Genomic DNA, 21036 nt, shown 5'->3' with positions numbered 1-21036 from the left:
TGGTGTTGATCCTAAATGCAGATCTAGGGAATGAAAAATTATGAAGAAGAATCCTTTTCTTGATCCTTTTCTTCATGGTCTCTCATCCCTCTGCTAGATGAAGGAAACATTTTAGGTGTAATCCATTTTCCCACTTCTGTGTTTGGAGGGCTGGCACTCTGTAGGAGCAGAGAGGAAGCAATAATAACATTAATGATCTACATAAAAATAGCTTGGGAAGATAACCTGAATCCAGCAGAGAAAATGTACATAGATTCCAACAAACTTAAATAAGAGAGAAAAAAAGAGATGCATAATACTTTTCACTTTGGTTTGTCTAAGAATTTGTAATTACTAAGAATGGGGCACGGGGTGTTTGAAAGTAAGTGATTGCTGAGTGGTTCATAGTGGTGATTCAGCATAAGATGCCTGCCAGGTAAAATTATTGCAGCTGTCTAATAAAGGAAAAATTATTGGGTAAGAGGCAAAGATGATCTCATCCGTGCTTACCACAGCAGTCAGATGGTATGCTGCTGTGGTTGCTCTGGGTTTTACCTGCCATCATAACAGCCTGGCTAAGATGATATATCAGCAGTTGACCTATAAATGTAATGAAAGGATTTATACAAAAGTACACGTACACACTTAAGAATGTATTAAGAGAGTAGCACTTGTCCTCCCTGGGCCTCAGTATCCTTATCTGTAAATTAGGAGGTAAGAGGCGATATGATTTAGTGGATAGAGAGCTAGCCTTGGTGCCAAGTGTATCTGTGTTCAGAACCTACCTAGGACACATACTTGCCATGTGCCCTTGGATAAATCATTTAAACTTGGAGAGTGTCAAGCAGCTCTCTTAAGACCAAGTTAGAGATGACAAATGACTTGAACTGAAAGAAGTAGGTGATTTCTTAGATCCCTTCCGATCTTCGTGAGGTTTTGGGATAGTGCCATAGTAAAATAGATGGGATATTTAGCCTTTTGATAAAGCAGTTGATAGTTTGTTTGAACTACCTACACTTAGCAAGAGTGTCAAAAAATTGACACACAAAAACCAAGTACATAATCCTCCGGAACATGGAGGGAAAACCAGTTTGTTCAGTAATTAAAACTTGTTAATTAGGTGTCTCAAAACAGAAGGAATTTTTTACTTTTGTGAAAGTGTAATTGAAAGTACTTCTATGCTGAAGCTGGTATGCTCCCATGGTCAAGAATTATATGAGACCTTCCAGGAATTTTGCTGCAATAGAACTTTGTTTTAATGAATATTCCCCTAAAAGTCACAACCTCAATGTGAGAGCCTTCTATTGACAGCTTAAGTAAAATAATTGCTTGTAATCCAGTAGGACAAAGAGGTGAATTCATCTGAACATATCATTATTATCCTTTTCTGCTTCCAAAAATCTGAAACTTTACAAAATATTGATTTCTTTTTCTGGGTGATTCGGAAATTTCAGTGTGATTTTCTTGAAGGGCTAAGGACAAATGAATTGAGAGGCACTGAAGAGTCCTTAGTAATTGAGAGCAGGAAACAAGAAACTGAAAGAATTCAATCACAACTTGGTTCTCTTCTTCCTTTTTCCAGACGCAATACAAATAATACATGATAAAGGACTTACATTATGTCAGAGCTATATGAACAGAGACCATGAAAATGTATTTGTTGTCTGGGATAATCTGCATGAGGGGATTTGTAGTAACTTAATTAGTAAATTGCTATTAAGATGAACCACAGAATAGAACAATAATAGTCAATCAGTTGGGCAGCAAACATGTATTAAGCACCTACTATGAGTCAGGCACTTTGCTAGGTGCTAGGGGTACAAAGAAAGGAAAAAGACAGTACCTGCTCTCAAGAAACTTAGGAACAACTGACTTTATAATTAGCTTTCTAGTTTTTTAAATGCTTATCTTATTTGAGTCTTACAACCATCCTATGAGATAGATTAATATAAGTATTATTAGTAGTCCCATTTTACAGATGAGGAAACTGAAGTTCAGAGAAGTTAAATATTTCCAAGGTCCAAGTCATGCAGATATCAATATATAATTCAACAAGGTTTATTAAGCACCTGCTTAATGCCAGACTCTATGCTAAGTGCTAGGGATGAAATACAAAGTCCTGCCCACGAGGAGCTTATATTCTAATGTCTAGAAAGTAAAAGAACTGGGCCTCTAAGTTGTATCTTCTGAGCTCAGATCCTTCCTTTACACAACAATAACTTTATTTCCCTTGAATCTTTCTTATAATTGTATTTACTATAAAGATTTCATCTTTATATCTTGGCTCTCTTCTTTCTTTTTCCAGGCGTAATACAAATGATAAAGGACTTAAAATGTGTTATAGCTACATGAACAGAGACCATGAAAATAAGCATTAAAATACAAGGCCAATGGGGCTTGTACAGCTGGAACAAATTAAATCTCATCCCATTTAAGAAGTAGCAATATAATTGGGTCCTGATTAGTGTACATAGTGAATCCCATGAATTGGTTGCATTTATAATGATATAAAATATAATCGTCCACTCCTGTCCAGTGGGAATGTAGTACAGATTTGAATCATGCAGCCAGCCACTTCTGGAGAGGCATAGTTCACATTGTCTGGTGCCCAGTACTACTCCAGACTGAGGTCAGTCCCTCTCCAGTGCCTATTCATTGACCCTGGGATTTCACAGGTTATACCATTGGAGGACGAATGCTGGCAGGTCCTACCAAGTGGGAAAGACTTCTGGTCCAGGTCCAGTGAAATAGTCTGGATACCTATCCTCTGAGAGCCAACCTAACACAGGCTAGAGAGTCTTGTCAATTATCAGGACAGCTGCAGGGAAATGAATTTTTTCAGCCACAAACATTCTCAAAGACCAGCTACTAAGTTCTTGAAGAGTTATAATCTGTACCAGAGGGAAAAGTCCCCATACCCATGAAATCAAAGAACCTTAAAGTAATGAGACATTGAGATGAGTCACTCAGTGGTTGATATCTTGCCTGCCATATGGGAGGTTTCAGGTTTGACTTCTGATTAGTGTCATGGGACTTGCTTTGACAAAGAAAAAGAAAATACTAAAAGTGATGTGGACAGTATTAGCATGGTCTCTCTACAACTCTTATGATGATTGTGTCATGATTTAATTTGTGACTAGTTGGTTTCCTTGGTAACATAATACTTACAAGACCAAAGGACAAGAGTGCTATACCGCTGTAGGCTGGTCAATGTTGTTCTGTTCTTCTATGATCTCAGACCTTCTGATAAGCCCTCGCTAGCCATCTTGCAGATGCATGTTAACTAGTCATAAAGAGTACAAAGAATTTGGATGGCTGGGTATCAATCCATCTCTACTTGTGAAAAATCTCAAAAAACCCATGTTCTCTTGAGGGTGGCTCAGGAATACCACCTTTATAAGCAAATATTTTTGTTGTTAATTGCACTTATAGAATATTTTGTCTCATTTAGACCACTTACTTTGTCTTTGTGGCAGTCTAGATCAAATAGAAACAGGGGCCAACAAACCATCCATAATATGATCCCTGTGGACTGGATTTTGACTTAGAAAACCATATATTGTTATCTGTGTTTTATTATTTTTTCATCTGTTTTGTTAAATATTTCCCAGTTACATTTTAATATGCATCTAGCTGCAATCAAGAGTATTAGAGTGATTAACTTATCAGGTTTTCTTTAAGACTTGTATTGATCAGCTCAATTTAATCAGTTATACTAGCCAGGTTTCTATAGCCTCTTTTTCCTCAGATGCTTTTTTGTTGGCAATTTTCAAATTCTAAGGACTGGATAATTCATTGTCCATTTTATGCAATTTCGTGGCAGAAACTTTTAGCGGACCAGAGACGACTTAAGCGTGAACAAGAAGAAGCTGATATTGCAGCTAGACGGCACACGGGTGTTATTCCAACCCACCATCAGTTTATCACTAATGAGCGGTTTGGGGACCTCCTAAATGTAGACGATACAGCAAAGAGGAAATCTGGGTTAGAGGTCTGTTGGAGTTACCTCTGTTTGCTGCTTGACCCAAAGCCGTATTTGCCTCCCACTATGTTGCCCTTTAGGCCAACATTAGTTCTTCAAGCAGCATCTTTCATATTGGCTTCATTTAGTCTTGCTTTGGCGCTCTCGTGGCTGGTCAATGGAAGCAATATCTATGATGTCGGGGGCTGTGTATGTTAAAGCATGCCTTGCTGAGATCTGCTGGTGCACCCTTCAATGCATGCCTTTAAGTATCAGCTATCTTTATGAGCTGAGTCCTGCATCATATCGCTATGGTATTGTTTTGTCTCTGCATTCTGCTTAGAATCTGTATGTCTCATTGATCCTGAAATGTGAATATTTTCTAGTTTGGCCATTTGTAATATTTGCCTTTGATCAGATGGTCCAGTGAAACTTGGGCAGGGCTATGCCAAAGGAATTATCTGGTGAATTCGAGAGTGGCCCAGAATACTTGCTTGCATTGAAATTGCCCAACTATAGAATTCACCAAAGAGTTGGGACATGTCCAAAGAGTATTTAACAACTCTGGAAAAATTGTTTGCATAGTTGATTTGTTCCTAAAATGTCTAAAATTTCAAAGAGAGTAAGATTTCATCCTTAAGGAAGAGACAATGGAGGAAGTAAGTCTCTTTAAAGTGATTTTCTGAAGATCTCATAGCCTTCCAAACACTAAATGGTTTGACTATGTATCATGCCACATGACCCTCAAATAGCCCTGCCAAAGATGACTGGTTTTCATAAAAAAAAAATATATATATATATGTATATATATATATGTATATTTCTGGCAGAAGTTATTCTAAAAGTTTGATTTGGGGAAAAAAGGAATTGGTGATCTTTCAAGGTGAGTTACTATATCCATATTTTTGAGGATATTGATGACTTCCTATTAGGAACAGATACATCACTGTGAAAACATGAAATAGCATGAATGAAGCTTAAGAAATGCTATGAAGGGAAGAAAGAATATAAGGAGGGAAATGAAGAATAAGCAAAGTGGGAATAATGGGAAGAAGTTGAGGAGGAAACCAACGAGGAAGAGATCAAAGAGATGGGTATAAAATGAAATAAAATGGAAGGGTAGAGAAGAAGGAATAACTATCCCAGGCACAGAAAGAATCAGTTTTGGCCTTTAAGTTTGTGAATGTCTTAGAGACAGGTTTTAAAAACCCTCACTTTGTGAAGTGAGAATGTTTCTATCTACAAATCTATCCTAACGACAATACACCTCTTTGCATAACCAAAAAAGGTTTCCTATAGTCTAATCTTGAGCAAACTTTTCAGTTCTCATTTACTTTTCTCATTTTAATATCTCCTGCCCCCATATTTTGGAAGGGGAAATAATTATCTCTTCATTTAAACACTCATTTTCCCTCTTGGATTTCTTAAGTGCTCATAGCTGTGAGAACCAGTTTGAGGGCTTGGACAGAAAAATCAACATGTGTATGAGTTTATTTACTGAAGCCATGTTTAAAGACATGCAGTCAGTTGTTTTTCAGTAGTGTCCAACTCTTTGTGACCCCATTCTGGGATTTCTTGGCAGAGGTACCAGATTGATTTGTCATTTCCTTCTCCAGTTCATTTTACAGATAAGGAAACTGAGTCAAATAGAGTTAAGTGACTAGACCAGAGTCACATAGCTTTTTAAGAATCTGAAACCAGATTTTAACTAGGGGAAATGAGTCTTCCCAACTCTGGCATTCTATCTCCTGTGCCACCTAGCTGCCCCAAAAACATGTTAATACCAATCAGCTTTGGGGAACAGTTAGGTCTTCCCAGATAGGAAAGTTTGTATAGGGTAGAGCAAAGGATTTACATGGTTGAGAGATGACACTCAATTGGGTGTTAGAAGATATGGGTTCAGTTCTTGATGCCACCATTAATTTACTGTGTAACCCTGGGCAAGCTTCTTCATCTACCCAAGCCTCAGATCCCACATTTCTAAAATAAAAGGTTTAAAACAGATGACCCTGAGGTCTCTTCCAGTTCTAGGAAAGGGTATAGAGTGTATTTCCAAACAGCCTTAAACCCATAGTCAGTAGTTTGGATTCAAAATCCAAAGACTCTGCACAGTTCTAAGAAAAGAAGTAATTTGATTGAAATGTTTCCATTCCTAAAAGGAATTGGTATTGTATTTTGTCAAAAGCTTTTTTTCTGAATCTATTGAGACAATCCTATGATTTGTGTCGCTTTTGTGTGTAGGATAGGTTGGAATAAAGAAGGGCAGAAGTTAGGTTACAAAGGTTTTAGTTGTGGAAATGCAGAGGATCAGCTCTGAGATGCTGCATGATGTTGGAGTTAGAGCACTGGCTCCAGAATCAGGGGACCTAGGTTCAAATTCCTCCTCTGACATTTGCATGTGGTAGAAGTGACATTTAACCAGGAGTTGAGATCTGTGTTCTTGACCTGACCTGACACTAACTCACTGGTGACTACAGGCAAACTGTTTAACTCCCTTTGACCTCCATTTTCTCATTTGTAAAATAAAGAGATTCGGTTAAATAGCTTCTGAGGCCCCTTCTTTCTCTAGGTCTATGATCCTACCAAAATGGAGAAAGTGTTATATGATGACAAGGCTGAATGAGCAAGGTATAGGAGAAAGACAATTGAGGATGATCTCAAGATTATGTGTCAGAAGGGTGTGTCAGTATTTATAATGATGGGGGGGGGAGATGATGTGTTCTGTTTTTAACAAAACTTGGTTTTTGACTTTAGTGAGACAGGCGCGTGCAGACACATGTAGGGTGTAACACGAGGATAGCCACAGTGCCTAGTCCATGGTCAGGGCCTTAATAAACGTTTGTTGAATGGAGCTTGAGGGTCCTATAGACTACAAGAAATGCTCAAAAGGAATTGGAGATAAGGCCAAAGCTAGAGATGTAGATGGGGAGGGGAAAGAATGAAAGTCAGACAGTTTGATGAGTGACCCAAGAAAAAGAATATTAAGAATGAAAAACAGTGGACCCAAGACTCTTGGGTAGGTTTGGTCTAGCTTCGTCAACTAGAAACAAAGTCAAAAATAAAGCCATCAATCAGCTTTCAGGTTACTGGGTTTATCTTTAAACTTTCATAATCTGTTTTCTCCAAATATGGTGTTACCACTTGGAATGCCTCATGCATGTACAAGATCACTGACCATAGGAACAAATATCTACCCAGAGAGTCAGATTGCTGGAGTTTTGCCCAGATTTCTGCTTCTTAAGGAAATAGCTAGGATGCATTTTTTTTCTGCTTTGCTTTCAGGAAAATCACAAACATTTCATCTTTTCTTCCTTTAAGAAAACTATCATTTTAATTTGTTATTGTCTCTTGTCTTTAGATGAGACCTGCCAGAGCCAAATTTGACTTTAAAGCTCAGACGTTAAAGTAAGTTTAACAGGATGTGGCTGTCAACCATTCTTCCTCTCTACTACAGGTAGCACATTGCTTGTAAGGAATGCCTCTCCATGCTGGGAAGAGGAGATGTTGGATGACCTGATTGGGTGGCCAAAGCATTTCAGTCAAAAAAAATTCTTTTAAAGAAATATAGCCAAGAAAGTATGGATTACATCCACAAAGGGCTATTTTCATACTACTACTATTATGACTACTTTAGTGGTAATTTTAGAAGCAGTTACTACTAAAGCTCAGCCCTATACACCGTTTTCTAGTTACAAAGCACTTTACAAAATCTAACTCTTTATTTTTTAAAGTAGATAGTGCAAATATTGTCCTCATTTTACAGAGAAGAAAACAAACTCATAATGGAAAATGACCCTTCCAAGGCCACAGAGTTAGTAAATATACAACCTAGGTTTTAAGTCCTGAATTCAAGTGTTCTGGCTTAGATTTAGTACTTTTTTCTAGAGTCTTAATATACATGATCTTGATATCTGGGCTATAAAGAAGACCTAGGAAAGACTATCCTTGGTCTTTTATTTCTGATGACAGATTCAGATAGAGGCGGAGGTTTGGGTTGATCACTCAAATTGAAATGCTTACTTTTACTCTGTGTAACACTAATGTTAGCCCACATTTGGTGAACAGTGTAAGATCTACCTAGAGCTATAACTTACAATCTTGGCATTCAGAATAATTTAGTTGGGAATGAAGGAATAACAAAGAGGACTATACAGAAATTCACCTGGGGACCAGTCATTACAGGGAAGGAAAAGTGCCATCTGGTACCTTCGTAGTTTAACTAATAGTTCTTGTTAGCAACATACAAGTGTTGTCAGAAACCTCCACATTCAGGGTCTTGCAGCAAAGCTCTGATCTTCCTATTCTAGATATTGCTTTGAGACTCCCTGCCCTGTTTCCTTGTTATACTCTAGAGAGTGTTAAGTGCAATATGGTCCTGGCCCTCTCCAATACTTACTGAAGCCCCTATACATTCTCATCACTTGAGGCACTGAATCTGAATCAGTCTGGTAGTGGGAGGCTAACTTGTAAATATTGTCAACTCCCTCTTTCCTGCGCCCCCCCATTAGGAGAAGGAAATAGTAGAAATGGTAAAAAAAAAGATATGAAGAGCATAGACTTGCCTATTCTTACTGACTATTACAAGAAAGTAGAAAGCGTATTGACCTAGAAGTTGGAAGAACCCAATGTCCCATGTTTGCCATTAATGGTCATATGATTTTGAATGACTTACTCAACTACCCTGAGCCTCAGTTTTCTCATTTTAAAAATGAGAGCACTGGAACATAATATTTATAAAGTCCACTGTAGTGCTAAGATTTTGTGAAATCATTCCTATAATTTAATTTTTAATGAGAGGGCCCAAGACAAAGATAACATAAATAAATGTTTAAACTTGATCAAGAAGATGAATTTTTTCTTTGAATTAGAAAAATATGAAATTCATTAAGGATTATTACAATAATTTTGAATTTATATCATACTTCTAACCTCAGAGGCCTCCTCTAAGTCTAAAGCTATGATTAAAAAAAATTTAAACTGCTATCCTATCTATGATAACCTTATGAGATATCTATAATGTAGCTATCATTCTTATATTACAGAAGAGGAAACTGAGGCACGGGGGTAGTTAAGATAGCAGGGGGCAGGCAGTAAGAATAGAAAAAGCTGAACCAGGAGTTAGTTAGGAGACTTCCATTCAAGCCTGGTTCTCTCTAATTGTGGGAAGTTAGACAGGTTACCTAACTTCAATGAACCTCAGTTTCATGATCTATAAAAGGAAGCAGAGATTTGACTTACTGAAGTTTAAGTTCCCACTCAGCTCTAAGTCTTTGATTCTGTGATCTACAAAATAATGAGATTAGGCTAAATTAACTCAAAAAATGTCTATTAAGTACTTATGTGCCAGGCACTGTACAGATATACTAAATCACAGAGGATAAAGTCCCTGCCCTACAGTACTTGTTTGGACATTGTCTTCCCCATTTGACTGTGAGCTCCTTGAGGGCAGGGACTATCTTTTCCCTTCATTTGTGTCCTTAGCATTCAGTACAGTGCCTGGCACATGGTAAGTACTTAATAAATCTATAGTGACTGACTCTGTTCTATAGTCATCTCTCACGTATACCCCAGACAGAACAATCTATGACTTCATAAATGACTTCCCAAAGGTCATAGAGCATGTTATCAGCTAGGCTAAGAACAGAGAAGTCTCCCAACTCCTGAGCCAGTTCTCTTTTCACCATATTATGCTACCTCTAATAATATATGACTACAAAACACAGTGTATTTAGCTTAAATCTTAGAGTCAGAGGTTCCCTAATCCCCCTTTATGATGTCTCTCACCCTTCGAGAGTTGAGAAAAGTAAGATGTTCAAGGAGACTTGGTCCATGCAACTAGGTGGTTAGGAATGGAACTTAAGGCATAAGATCCACAGTCCCTAGTCTTCAGTTCTCACCTCTAGTTCCTTAGACTTGAGACTGATCACAGCATCCAGTTACCTGTTACTCTCCTCTCCCTGGACTGGGCTTCTCTTCGCAGCCTTGGAGATAACAAAGGAACAAACTATACAGAGCTCAGAAACAAGGACAGTCTCCACCCCGACTCCCATAACCTCTTCTTCAGGGTCCCGAAAGAGTGTGTGTGAATTTAAATTAAATTAAAATCTTAAAATGTGTGAATTTAATCATTTTGCCTCTCTGGGCCTCAGCCTCATGCCTTGCAAGCTGAGAGGGCTATGCTTAGTGATTACCTATGAGGTTCCTTCTAACACTAACATTCTACCCTTCTGTGTAACCTAACACTATGGAAGCATCCAGAGAAACCACATACAGAAATAAGTCGGGAAAACTATTTATATACTGGTCATTATTGACCATCAGAGGCTATGGAAGCCTCTTAGAATGTAAATCATCTTCCATTGCCAGTCAGCGAGTACATTAAGAGAAGAATCTTGACTTTTTGAATGACACAAGGGTCTGGAAGTCAGGAAAACCTCAGTCCAAATACCACCTCAGGCATTAAGTAACTGTGTGACCCAGGACAAGAGATTAAATAATTTCTCTGAGCCTCAGTATCCCCCCCTGTAAAGTACGGGTAATAATAGCACCTTCTCCACAAGGTTGTTGAGAGGATCAAATGGGATAATGTATATAAAGGACTTTACCAGCTAAATAAAGATCTAAATAAGTATGAGCTATTATTATCATTTTCTAATGGACCCTTTGAAAAATGCATCTCATTCTCTGCACTAGCGTTCTCCAAATGAAACAGGTTACAGATCCTGTACTGTCATTATACATTCTTACTAACATCCCCTCCAATGTAATAATATTTCTTCATATTTGAATGTCACAAAACTCTTGCAATAACTCTCTTATCATGCTCTGTTGACAGAGAGCTTCCTCTGCAGAAAGGAGATATTGTTTACATTTATAAGCAGATTGATCAGAACTGGTATGAAGGAGAACACCATGGCCGAGTGGGGATCTTTCCACGAACGTACATAGAGGTAACTCAACTCCTCCCCCTCTCTGAGATAAAATGTTGCTCCTTCTGTAAACACTCTTCCTTGACAGCCTGCATTTTGGATTTCCCTCCTTTTCCCCCTCCTTGTTTTCCCTATTTTTTCTTTCTTTCTTTTCTTAGCTTCTTCCACCAGCAGAGAAAGCACAACCCAAAAAGATGGTACCAATACAAGTTTTAGAATATGGAGATGCCGTGGCTAAGTTTAACTTCAATGGAGACACCCAGGTGGAGATGTCCTTCAGAAAGGTAAGCCAGTTCTTCCCTTGGAGATGCTTTAAAATCTCATGTGTTATGCTATCTTGGTAAAGAAACTGGCAGTGCACCTCTGGACCAGGCTATCAGAGACCTTTTGGGCTTCTTAAACACATTCTAGTAGTATAAATTGAGTTATGGGTGTTTCTCTAAGCTCAGGAAACCTCAACATAAACTCTAGCCTAGTGGCATGGGCATTTTTGCAAACACATGTCACATTTCTGGAGGCTGGGAGTCTTAAGTAACCTTCTAGAAAGCTGATATTTATTTGCAAACTCTCCTTTTTCAGGGAACCCAAATGTCCTTTTTCAAGATTGATATCTTTTGTTTTCACATCCCTTCACTTCTACATTTATTCCTTCTACCTTCCTTACATAGCAAACTATCCCTTGTAACAAAGCTATTGAGCAAAATTAGCCAACACACCAACCCAGTCTGATAGTACATGTGATGTTGCACTTCGGTGGTCTCCTACCTCTGCAAATAATAAAACAAATAGCTAGCATTTATATAATGCTTTATAGCTATACTTTATATAATGCTTTAAATGTGCAAAGTGCTTTACATATGTTAGCTCATCTGGTCCACATGATAGTCTTGTGAGGTAGCTTCTATTATCATCATCCCCATTTTACAGATGAAGAAACTGAGGCTGAAAGGTTGAATCACTTGCTCAGGGTCCCACAGCTAAGAAGTTTCTGAAGCAAGATTTTATTTTTAGAGTTCCTAAGTCCACCTTGCCACCTACAAGAGGGAGCTGCATTTTCTTATCTTTTTTTTCTGTGACCAAAGCCTCCTACGTTCTGAAGATCAGCTACTTAGCTCATGGAGGACTAAGGAGAGCCAATATTAGAGAGATAACCTTTTAATTAATTCCTACTTGCAGCAAGAATGTAAGTTTGTTTATTCTATAGCTCATTTTAAAAGTTTTCTTCTATTAAGGTCCCTACCATGATACTTCATCATAGCATGGTGGAGACCTGGGCTAAAGCACAAATAGATTCTACCAATCTGAAAAGACTGTGAGTGTAGACCTGGTGATAGATTGGATGTCTGTAGACCAAGGACCAACCTCGCTAAATTCCTAAATGATCATCTCCACAGGCTTGGCCACCAGGGAAGTCAGCCTCTTTCCTCTCCTCCATTCTTCCCTACTTTCTCCTCTTTTTTTCTTCTATCCTCTTCTCTTTCTTCTCTTTCTTACTGCCTTTTTGACCCTGGGCAAGTCAACTAACCACTCAGCCTCAGTTTCCTCATCTGTAAGATGATGACAATAGCAGTTTCATCCCAGGGTTGTTGTAAAGATCAAATGTGATTAACATATGTAAAGCATTTTGCAAACCTTAAGGTGATGCATACATGTTAGCTATTATTATTAAGGAAACATTTGCCTTGGAACTTGTAGCATTTAAATTCATACTGCAGAATTAGTAAATTTCTTTTAGGGGTAGTTAAGATTAGTAGAATTATGGGGCAGTTGGTGACTCAGTGGATAGAGAGCCACTCCTGGAGGTAAAAGGTTTAAATCTGGTCTCAGATACTTCCTAGCTGTGTAGCCCCTGGGCAAGTCACTTAACCCCAATTGTTTGGTCCTTACCTCTCTTCTGCCTTGGAACTGATATTTAGGATTAATTCCAAGACAGAATGTAAGGATTTAAAAAAAGATTAGCAGAGCTAGTTTTTAACATCATCTCTCTCTTTTGTTCTCATATAATGTTTAAAAAGATATTCTAGATATCTATCTCCCCTGTAGCTTTGGATTTGTAATCTACACTCTTTGGATTGGTGATGGTGTTTTGTTTTTCTCCAGAGGGGCGACAGCTATTTGAGTCTGAGAAGGTAGCCTAGAATAGATGTCTGTGGGATAGGCCTTGCTGTGTATTGGTCAGTCCTAAAGGTCAATGGAATTTTGAGACCAGAGCTATACTAACTATTGCTTGTTCCCAGGGGGAGAGGATCACGTTAATTAGACAGGTGGATGAGAACTGGTATGAAGGAAGAATCTGTGGTACCACTCGACAAGGCATCTTTCCCGTTACGTATGTGGATGTGATCAAGCGACCTCTGTTGAAAAACCCAGTTGATTACATCGATCTGCCATTCTCTTCTCCAAATCGAAGCACAACAGCTTCTCCCCAGGTATCTACATTTTTTCTTCATCAGTTTTTGTACTTTGGAGGACAAGTCTTCCTTTGTGATTGACACAGCTACCTTGGGCCCAGTTCCTGAGTGCCGTAAGCAAGTTTGTCTGCAGCAATTCATATGTGAACCATGGGGGTTTATTGGTTTAATTTTATACCTCGTTATTCTTTTTCAAGCCCTCTACAAAAGCTTTAAAATTGCCAAGAGGGCAAGGGATGGTTTGTTGGTGAATGTATCTGTGATTTAAGATCACATAGCTAAGGGATAAGCTAAATCCTGGGCAGTCTAAAGGGGTCTGCAAGAGACAGATCAGATGGAAATCAGTGTGTGTAATCAGCTCAGCCCATTCCTTAATCCAGCTCTTTGATTAAGTGTCCCATACAAAAGGAGCTGGTGTTGGGTCACACATTTCTAATCAACTCGATTAAGGATTCCACTATCTAATGTGGCTCCTTTCCTCATAGGCCTGAATTAGTTTAGTTTGAAGAGCAGCATTGATGCAAAATAATTTGAGATTCTATAGGGATAAATTTTCTCTGAAGCAATGGAACATCTCTATTTAGCCAACCTGGCCTCTGTAGAAGAAGAATTCAGGGTCTGGGAATATCCTGAGTCTATATTTATGGAGCATGTTAATTCAGTTAAGCTCACTTGGAACCCAAACTACGCCCTGCCCAACCCAAAATATAACCCAAGACCTTGAGTTCCAGGGAGGCTAAGAATCAGATTGACAGTTAGTGAAATTAGCCCTATCCATAATTAATTGTTATGAATTAGGTTACAACATGTGTGTTAAATAGGAGAGAAGGAATTTTTAAAGGGAGTCAGGGTAGCAGAATTAACTGAGAAGGACAATCTTGCTTTTATTCCCATTTCCTTGTATGGCATCCCCTTACTCATGGGCTCACTGATAAGCTCAAGGGAATAATTCCGATGGGTCTGGGGTATGGGGCCCCCTCATAACTCCTGCTTGGTTGTATAAAGTCTTTTTAAGGAGCTTTGTAATAGTTCATGAAATTCTTTTAGATCCCACTATTGCATAAACTTCAGTGAGAAACTCTTAGAGGCTAAGATGACTATTTGAATGGCCATCTCAGAGACTTATTTAGGGCTCCCTCTGTTAGGGGAAATGAAAAACCAATAATAATAATAAGTAAAAATAACATTAATAATATCATATATGTCCATGAGACTTCAAGGTTTACAAATCACTTTGCATACATTATTAGCTCGTTTGATCATGACAACCAAACTATGAGGTGGGCTAGCAAATATTGTTATCCCTGTTTTACAGATGAGGAAACTGAATCTCAGAGGGCCCATAACTATGTAACCAGTAATGGCAGAGCTGTAAAGTGAGCCCATGTTTTCTTAAATTCATTGCTCTTTCCTCTATACCTCTCTGCCTAAAGATTATACTGAAACAAAGATGGAATTCCTTTAGGATATGAAGGCTCAGGTGAGAAGTTTTGAGATATCCTTGAAAATAGTGGGTTGAAAGGCAGCTAGGTGGCTCAGTAGATTGAGAGCCAGGCTAGAAATGGGAGATCCTGGGTTCATATCCGGCCTCATAGCTCTGTGACACTCAGCAAATCACTTAATCCCAGATGCCTAGTCCTTATTGCTCTTCTGCCTTGGAACAATTACTTATTATTGATTCCAAGATGGAAAGCAGGGTTTAAAAAAATAATGGGTCAGGTTCCTTGAAATTCAGATCCTTAATCTTAGAATTCTAGATCTTTGGCCAATAATAATAAGGTAGAAAACCATATTGTTACTCTAATCTCAGAATCTTGTTCATAGAGGTAAATTTTGGTTGAATAATTGGGAAATGAGAGGCTTTTGCTGTGCTATTTGAAACTATATTTCCAAAGGGGGTTAATATTATGAGATTTTATAAAGGTGTTAAGAACATCTCCCTCAACTCCCATGGTACTTCTCCCTATCATTCTAACCTGCCTCCAACATAAATACATATACACAGAGCCCTTGATGGACATTGACCATGACTTTTCCTTTCTGATTATGTACCCAGGGTGAGTCTTTTCCATGTCCATATCTCCTACATTCTTGCTCCAAATAGAATTTCCTTTTGAACAATAGTGTGTGTCCTGCTTATCTTTTCATTTCATTTCTTTTTATGTACTCTTGGGGGTTATTTAGTTTCTTTCTGTTCTAAATCTGACACTTTTTTTCCCTTATTTCTTCCTCTCTTTTTCTGTTTCCTCTTAAGTTTCCCAATCATGGCAAGCACCACTCCCCAGCACCCCAATCTCTGCCTTGTTCACGTCAGGTATTATCTCCTGAGATGCATGCCATCACCTCTGAGTGGATCTCCCTGACTGTAGGGGTTCCAGGCAGAAGCACTCCAGCTGTGACCCCACCATTGCCCCCTTTGCCAGAGACCTCTCTTTATAACCCTGAATACTTTACTTCCTCAGCTCTGGCCAGTCCTACCCTTTCAGTAAGCCTTCCCCATTCTAGCATCTCAGATCTCTCTAGCCCAAGCCTTTTGGTTTCTCCATTCCCCCCTAACCCTCAGAGACCATCTTCCACCATTCACAATGTCAGTGCTGTCCTTCAGTCTATTGAAGAGAATACAATGTCTTCACCATCCTCCGCTGTTAAATGGGACACCTCTCAGCCACTCCTTGGGAACTCCAATAGTGTTATCTCTGAGCTTAGTGATGCCATTAGCAATCAAGCCAAGTTCCAGCAGTGGCAAGAAGAAAACAGACAGTGTTCAAAGAAGTCTAATAAAGAGGCAGGTGAGCACTGTCCTGATGGACCCAAGATCTCTAAGAAGAGCTGCTTGAAACCATCAGACCTGGTCAAATGTATGAGCACAGAACAGAGACTTTGTGATAATACCCTTGGGGGAAGCCAATCCTGCCAACATCTTCTCAGCCCTATTCACAGAAATGAGGCTGAACAAAGAGATACCAGTGCAGGGGTCAAGCACGCTGACCTGAAAGTGAATCAGAATGGTGTAAGACAGGTAGGCCAGCAGCATGGTTTTGTGTGGTGTGTAAAACTAAGCTTACCATTTGTCCACATGTGGCTGTCCTGCCTGTCCCCCAGATATGGAAGTGTGGGGCATCCAACAAGCTGAGGGTGAAGATTTGACCAGTTCTTTGCATCAGGTGAAGAAGCCCAAGCCCAGAATGGGAATTTTTTTCTCCAGCATGTTAAGATTTTAGGGCATGAGAATGGTGTGAATTGAAGAGCGCTTTGTGTTTTTTGTCCCTTGTGAGTCATTAAGGAGATGGAACCCTGACATAATAGCATAATTTAAGCATAATAGGAAAAGACCAGGAGGAAAGCTTTCTCCTCTCTGTGGCTGGCCATTTGTGCTATGAAGCAAAACACACAGAAGATGCCTTCCTAGTTTTAGTTCAGCCCTTTAATTAATGCAGCTAAAAATACTAGTTGTTTCTTTTAGTTTGAAAAATAAGATGTACTTTATGTAACTCCATAATTTTTGATGACATGTAAGTGGAATGCTGGTTTTGGAGTTACCAGACTTGGTTTCAGATTCTGCTTCTGCATCTTTATACATGACTGTAGACAAGTCATTTAATTTCTTAGAATCTCAGAATCCTCATCTATAAAATGAGATGCACTATATACCTTCTATAATTCCTTCCCAATTTTAAATCTATGTTTTGGCAAGATATCTGGGTGAAATAGATTTCCTTTGTTTTGTATATTTATCAGGAAGCAGCAGGCAGTTTCCTACTCTGAGAGCTCCTGGTTCCCCATGACAGATCTCTGGACTTGGAATCAAAAGGGCATGATTTTGAGTCTTGTTTCAGACATGTAGTAGTTCTGTGATCCTGGACAAGCCACTAAACTGCTCATTTTACTTTTCTACGTGATGAAGCTAATAATAACACCCTTCTTACATAGCTTTCAAATTTGTGAGGGAGAAGTGGTCTAGGGAGCCAGACCTGCAAGGGCCATCTGACACCCAACATTGCCTCTGTGTTGTGTGTGGTCTGAGCCCGAGTTAGGCAGCAGCTGGCACCAGGCTTCTCCTTGGGCAGGTGGTTACACTTATCATCTCATCAGACCACCTCATCCACACGCCAAGGTAACCTTTTATTTCCAAGGCTATAGGCTTGGTCTGATGAAGTAGCTGTGCTGAGGGGCATCTCTTCTGGTTTGGAGGATCCTAGAAGATATGATTGCCAGTTTTCACCCCTCTCTTTAATCTCTACACCGGGGGATTTAGAGCTGCGTAGGGAATACAGCCCAGAGTTGATCAAAAGCTCCCTGGAGAAAGCCCTGAAATATGTAACTGAAATACCAGGGTGGTATGAGTGGGATGTTGGTGGATTCAGGAAATGGGTCTAAATGGTTACTCAGGGCCAGTCAGAGAAGATAACACAGTTTTGGGAAGGCCAACATAATGTAGGTGCCAGGCTAACAGATCCAGTTCAGGCAGAGGTAACAAACACAGGGATGGTTTGGTTTATTAAAGTAAGAGAAGGTAGGAAAGGAAATTTGGATAACGTTATCTAATATTCACTACCTAACCCTCTCCCATAGATCTACAGTTGTTCCCTTGCTGGAAGCCTTCAGAGAGACTGAACTATACTGGTCCTTACCTAGCTACCTGAAGACCAAATCTCTAATATAACTATATATAAATATATATATATGTATATATATATACATACATATAAAATATAACTCTTCTAATCCAAACCCCTCTTGGATGGTAACAGAGGTATTGAGTTTGGAAGTTAAGCAGGACAGAGATCAGGAAGAGGTTCTAATGGACAGATGGCTCAGATGGTTCAGGAAGCTCCATAGAGGTATCAATCAGCCAGCAGGAAACAGGATAACACAGGTACAGGTAGGATGAGAAGATATAGCAGGAAAAAAAAGCCACAGGGAAAAAGCCAATCTCCCTATGTCGACCTCAGAGAGACAAGACCCAGCCCAAGGCCTAACCCTTTTTTAGTAACAGCCCAGTTACCTCTGCAGAATTCCAGAATCTTTCCATGCCTCTGCATCTTTTTTTTTTCAGATCCTGCTCATATGCTCAAATCCTCTACTTCCTTATAACAGCCCCTAAACAAATCCTCTGACACCATGATAAATTTCTGGGATAGGAAGTAGTTTTCCCAGGTCAAAATTAGGACTCATCATCATGACAAAATGTTAGGCTGTGGTAAACACAAATAGAGAAGCCCATATGTGAAGTGTTTTGCTTCAAGAGGACATTGATATGTGTTTAATGAGTTTGATCTGGATGTAAGAGATGCTTAGAACACACAGGAGGTTACACTGGTTATCTGGGAAGAGCATGCTCCTAGCTAGCTTCCTCTTCTGCCTTGCCACTTCCTATTCTCATAAGGCATCCATTACTCAGAGCTTGAGTTTTTAACTTCTGTTGGATCCCACTGGCAGTCTGATGAAAACTATGGACCCTTTCTCAGAATAACGTTTGTAAATGTTTGAAATAAAATACAAAGAACTACAAGGAAAATAAATTTTGTGGAAAGAGAACTATCAAAATATTATTTTAAAAGTTCAGACTCTGGTTAAGAACCTCTGGGTTAAGAGTGCTGTGTTAGGGTGCCCTGGATTGCCATTGGTTCTGATTTCAGATGGTTTCAGAGTTACTCCTGACAATTAGACTTTTCTCTACTCACTTTAACAAATGACTAAACTCTTGCTCTCTGATCAATGAACAACTCTTAATTAAGCACCTATTATATGCCAAGCACTGTACTAAGCAGTGAGAATATGAATAAAAATGTCTCTGCCTTTAGGTGGCTTATATTTTACTAGATTGTGGAAGGTCACAGATTCAGAGAGTTCACAGCTAAGGACATCCAGAATATGTACACTATAACTAAATGGGGTAATCAGAAAAGGCCCTTGAAGAGAAGGGGCACTTAAACTGACTTGAAGGGGTGCCAAGAAGTGGAAGGAGAATGTTTTAGACCCAAGAATTGCTTATGCAAAGGCATGAAAGCAGGAAGTAGAATGCCAAGTACAGAGAAAATTAAACTAGCCACCTGGACTGGAATATGTTTGTGCTGAGGACCAACATGTAATCAGCCTGGAAAGACAGAATGGAGCCAGTCTGTTCCAGGTACTTCCTTGCCATGTATGACTATAAACTCTTCTAGGGATAGGCTAGAACCTAAAAAAAATTACAACGAAATTCTTTTAAATTAACTTTTCTTCCCTTTGTTGTGTACTTTAAGAGTACTCAAAGCTCAAGTCCAAAAGACCTTAAATGGAAGAGACCCAGAGACACTATTGTTCAGATGTCAGGACATGACGGGTGACCCAAGACCATAATTAGGCCAGAGCAATTAGAGGTTAGTCCCAGAACCTTGAAGTCTATAGGATACAAAACATTTTAATAATAAATTTTAAAATACACAGCTCAAAATTTGTCATATTTACACATGTTAAGAGCATGTATACTCCTTCAACAACTTATAAACAGCAGAGATGAATACAAAGTTAGCAAGAATAATTTGTTATTATAGGAAGCTAACAGAGAATGGACTATCCAGTACCCTAGCCCAGCCCCATCCTGATCTACTCCTGACAGCATCCTTCCTGGTAGTAGCTGCCTTGAAGTATTCTGATGTCTTAGTCTCTTTCACCATGTCAGTGTCTTGGACTCTCTTCCCACCCTCCACCCCCTTCAAGTTATTTCATCTTCATTGCTCATCATGTTATTTTCGTATCACAAATTACAGAATTATTGATTTGGGGGTTGAGTTTTATGCTGTCTGCCCAAGACATCAAAATTGCTAGTTATGATTCACTCTTCACCTTTTATTCTGTAACAGTTTATACAACGATGAGATCTCTAACTCATCCTCTTTTTTTTCTGAAACAAACCATTTTGCTTTAAGGAAGGTTGAATAGTCATGACATGGAGCTACCTTGGCATGTCAAGACATAGGCAAGGAGGAAAAATCTGGGAAGTTATACTCCTTTAGTCATTAATTTCTTCAACAAATATTTATTAAACCACGAATCTTGAATCCTTTATTGAGAAGCAGCTTGCTATAGCAGGCAGAACAGGGAGGGGACTTGGATCCTGGAATACCTGAGGTTTAATTCTACCTCAGACCCTTTTTTAGGTGTGTAATTCTAGGCAAGTCACATAAACTCTTTGAGCTTCAGTTTGTTCATCTGGAAAATGGGAATAATAACAGCATCTACCTTCCTGGGTCATTGTGAGGAATGACTGACTGACTGGAAAAGCATTTAAATTATTTACTGTGTGCTATGTGCTATGCAAATTTGTGGTAATACAAATCCAAAAGTGAAGACAGTCTTTGTCCTTAAGAGGCTTACATTCTAAGTGTGGGTCCCACATACAAGGGAGTTTGGGCCAGGAAAGTCAATTTTGGTTTGGAAAGTTACACAAATGCTAAGTGGAACCAGAAAAGAGTAGACTAATTGCAGCTGGTCTAGGAGCAGTGATGGAGTTGATTTAATTATCATTCTAGAACTGGAAAGGGGAGGGAGTAGAGATTACAAATGAGATCATATATAATAGAACCTGGCAAATCTCAAAATCTCTAAGTAAATGTGACATTTTAATAATAATCATTATATTTCTAAAAGCCATTTTGACTTTTAAGAATCAGATTTTGAACCCCCACATATAGAAACAAACCTAAGATTTCCTTCCCCTCAGCAGCCTGTCTTCATCCAGATCAAACAAAAAATTTATGGACAATTTTTTCAG

At 39.0% G+C, this 21036-nt stretch overlaps 1 protein-coding gene across 1 annotated transcript in view; it reads left to right on the top strand.

Moving 5' to 3' along the window:
- The window catches only part of SORBS1 (sorbin and SH3 domain containing 1), a 143042-nt gene that overhangs the window by 104945 nt on the left and 17061 nt on the right, over window positions 1–21036 (top strand). Inside the window, exons 20-25 of the mRNA XM_044665725.1 lie at window positions 3803–3970; window positions 7299–7345; window positions 10776–10890; window positions 11028–11153; window positions 13107–13298; window positions 15535–16299. Of these exons, the coding sequence (XP_044521660.1) occupies window positions 3803–3970; window positions 7299–7345; window positions 10776–10890; window positions 11028–11153; window positions 13107–13298; window positions 15535–16299 (1413 nt within the window). The remainder of the gene's footprint in view (window positions 1–3802; window positions 3971–7298; window positions 7346–10775; window positions 10891–11027; window positions 11154–13106; window positions 13299–15534; window positions 16300–21036) is intronic.

This window comes from Gracilinanus agilis, chromosome 2, assembly GCF_016433145.1.
Source record: "Gracilinanus agilis isolate LMUSP501 chromosome 2, AgileGrace, whole genome shotgun sequence".
NCBI classification, from domain to species: domain Eukaryota; kingdom Metazoa; phylum Chordata; class Mammalia; order Didelphimorphia; family Didelphidae; genus Gracilinanus; species Gracilinanus agilis.
This window is presented reverse-complemented; position numbering and strand designations above follow the sequence as displayed.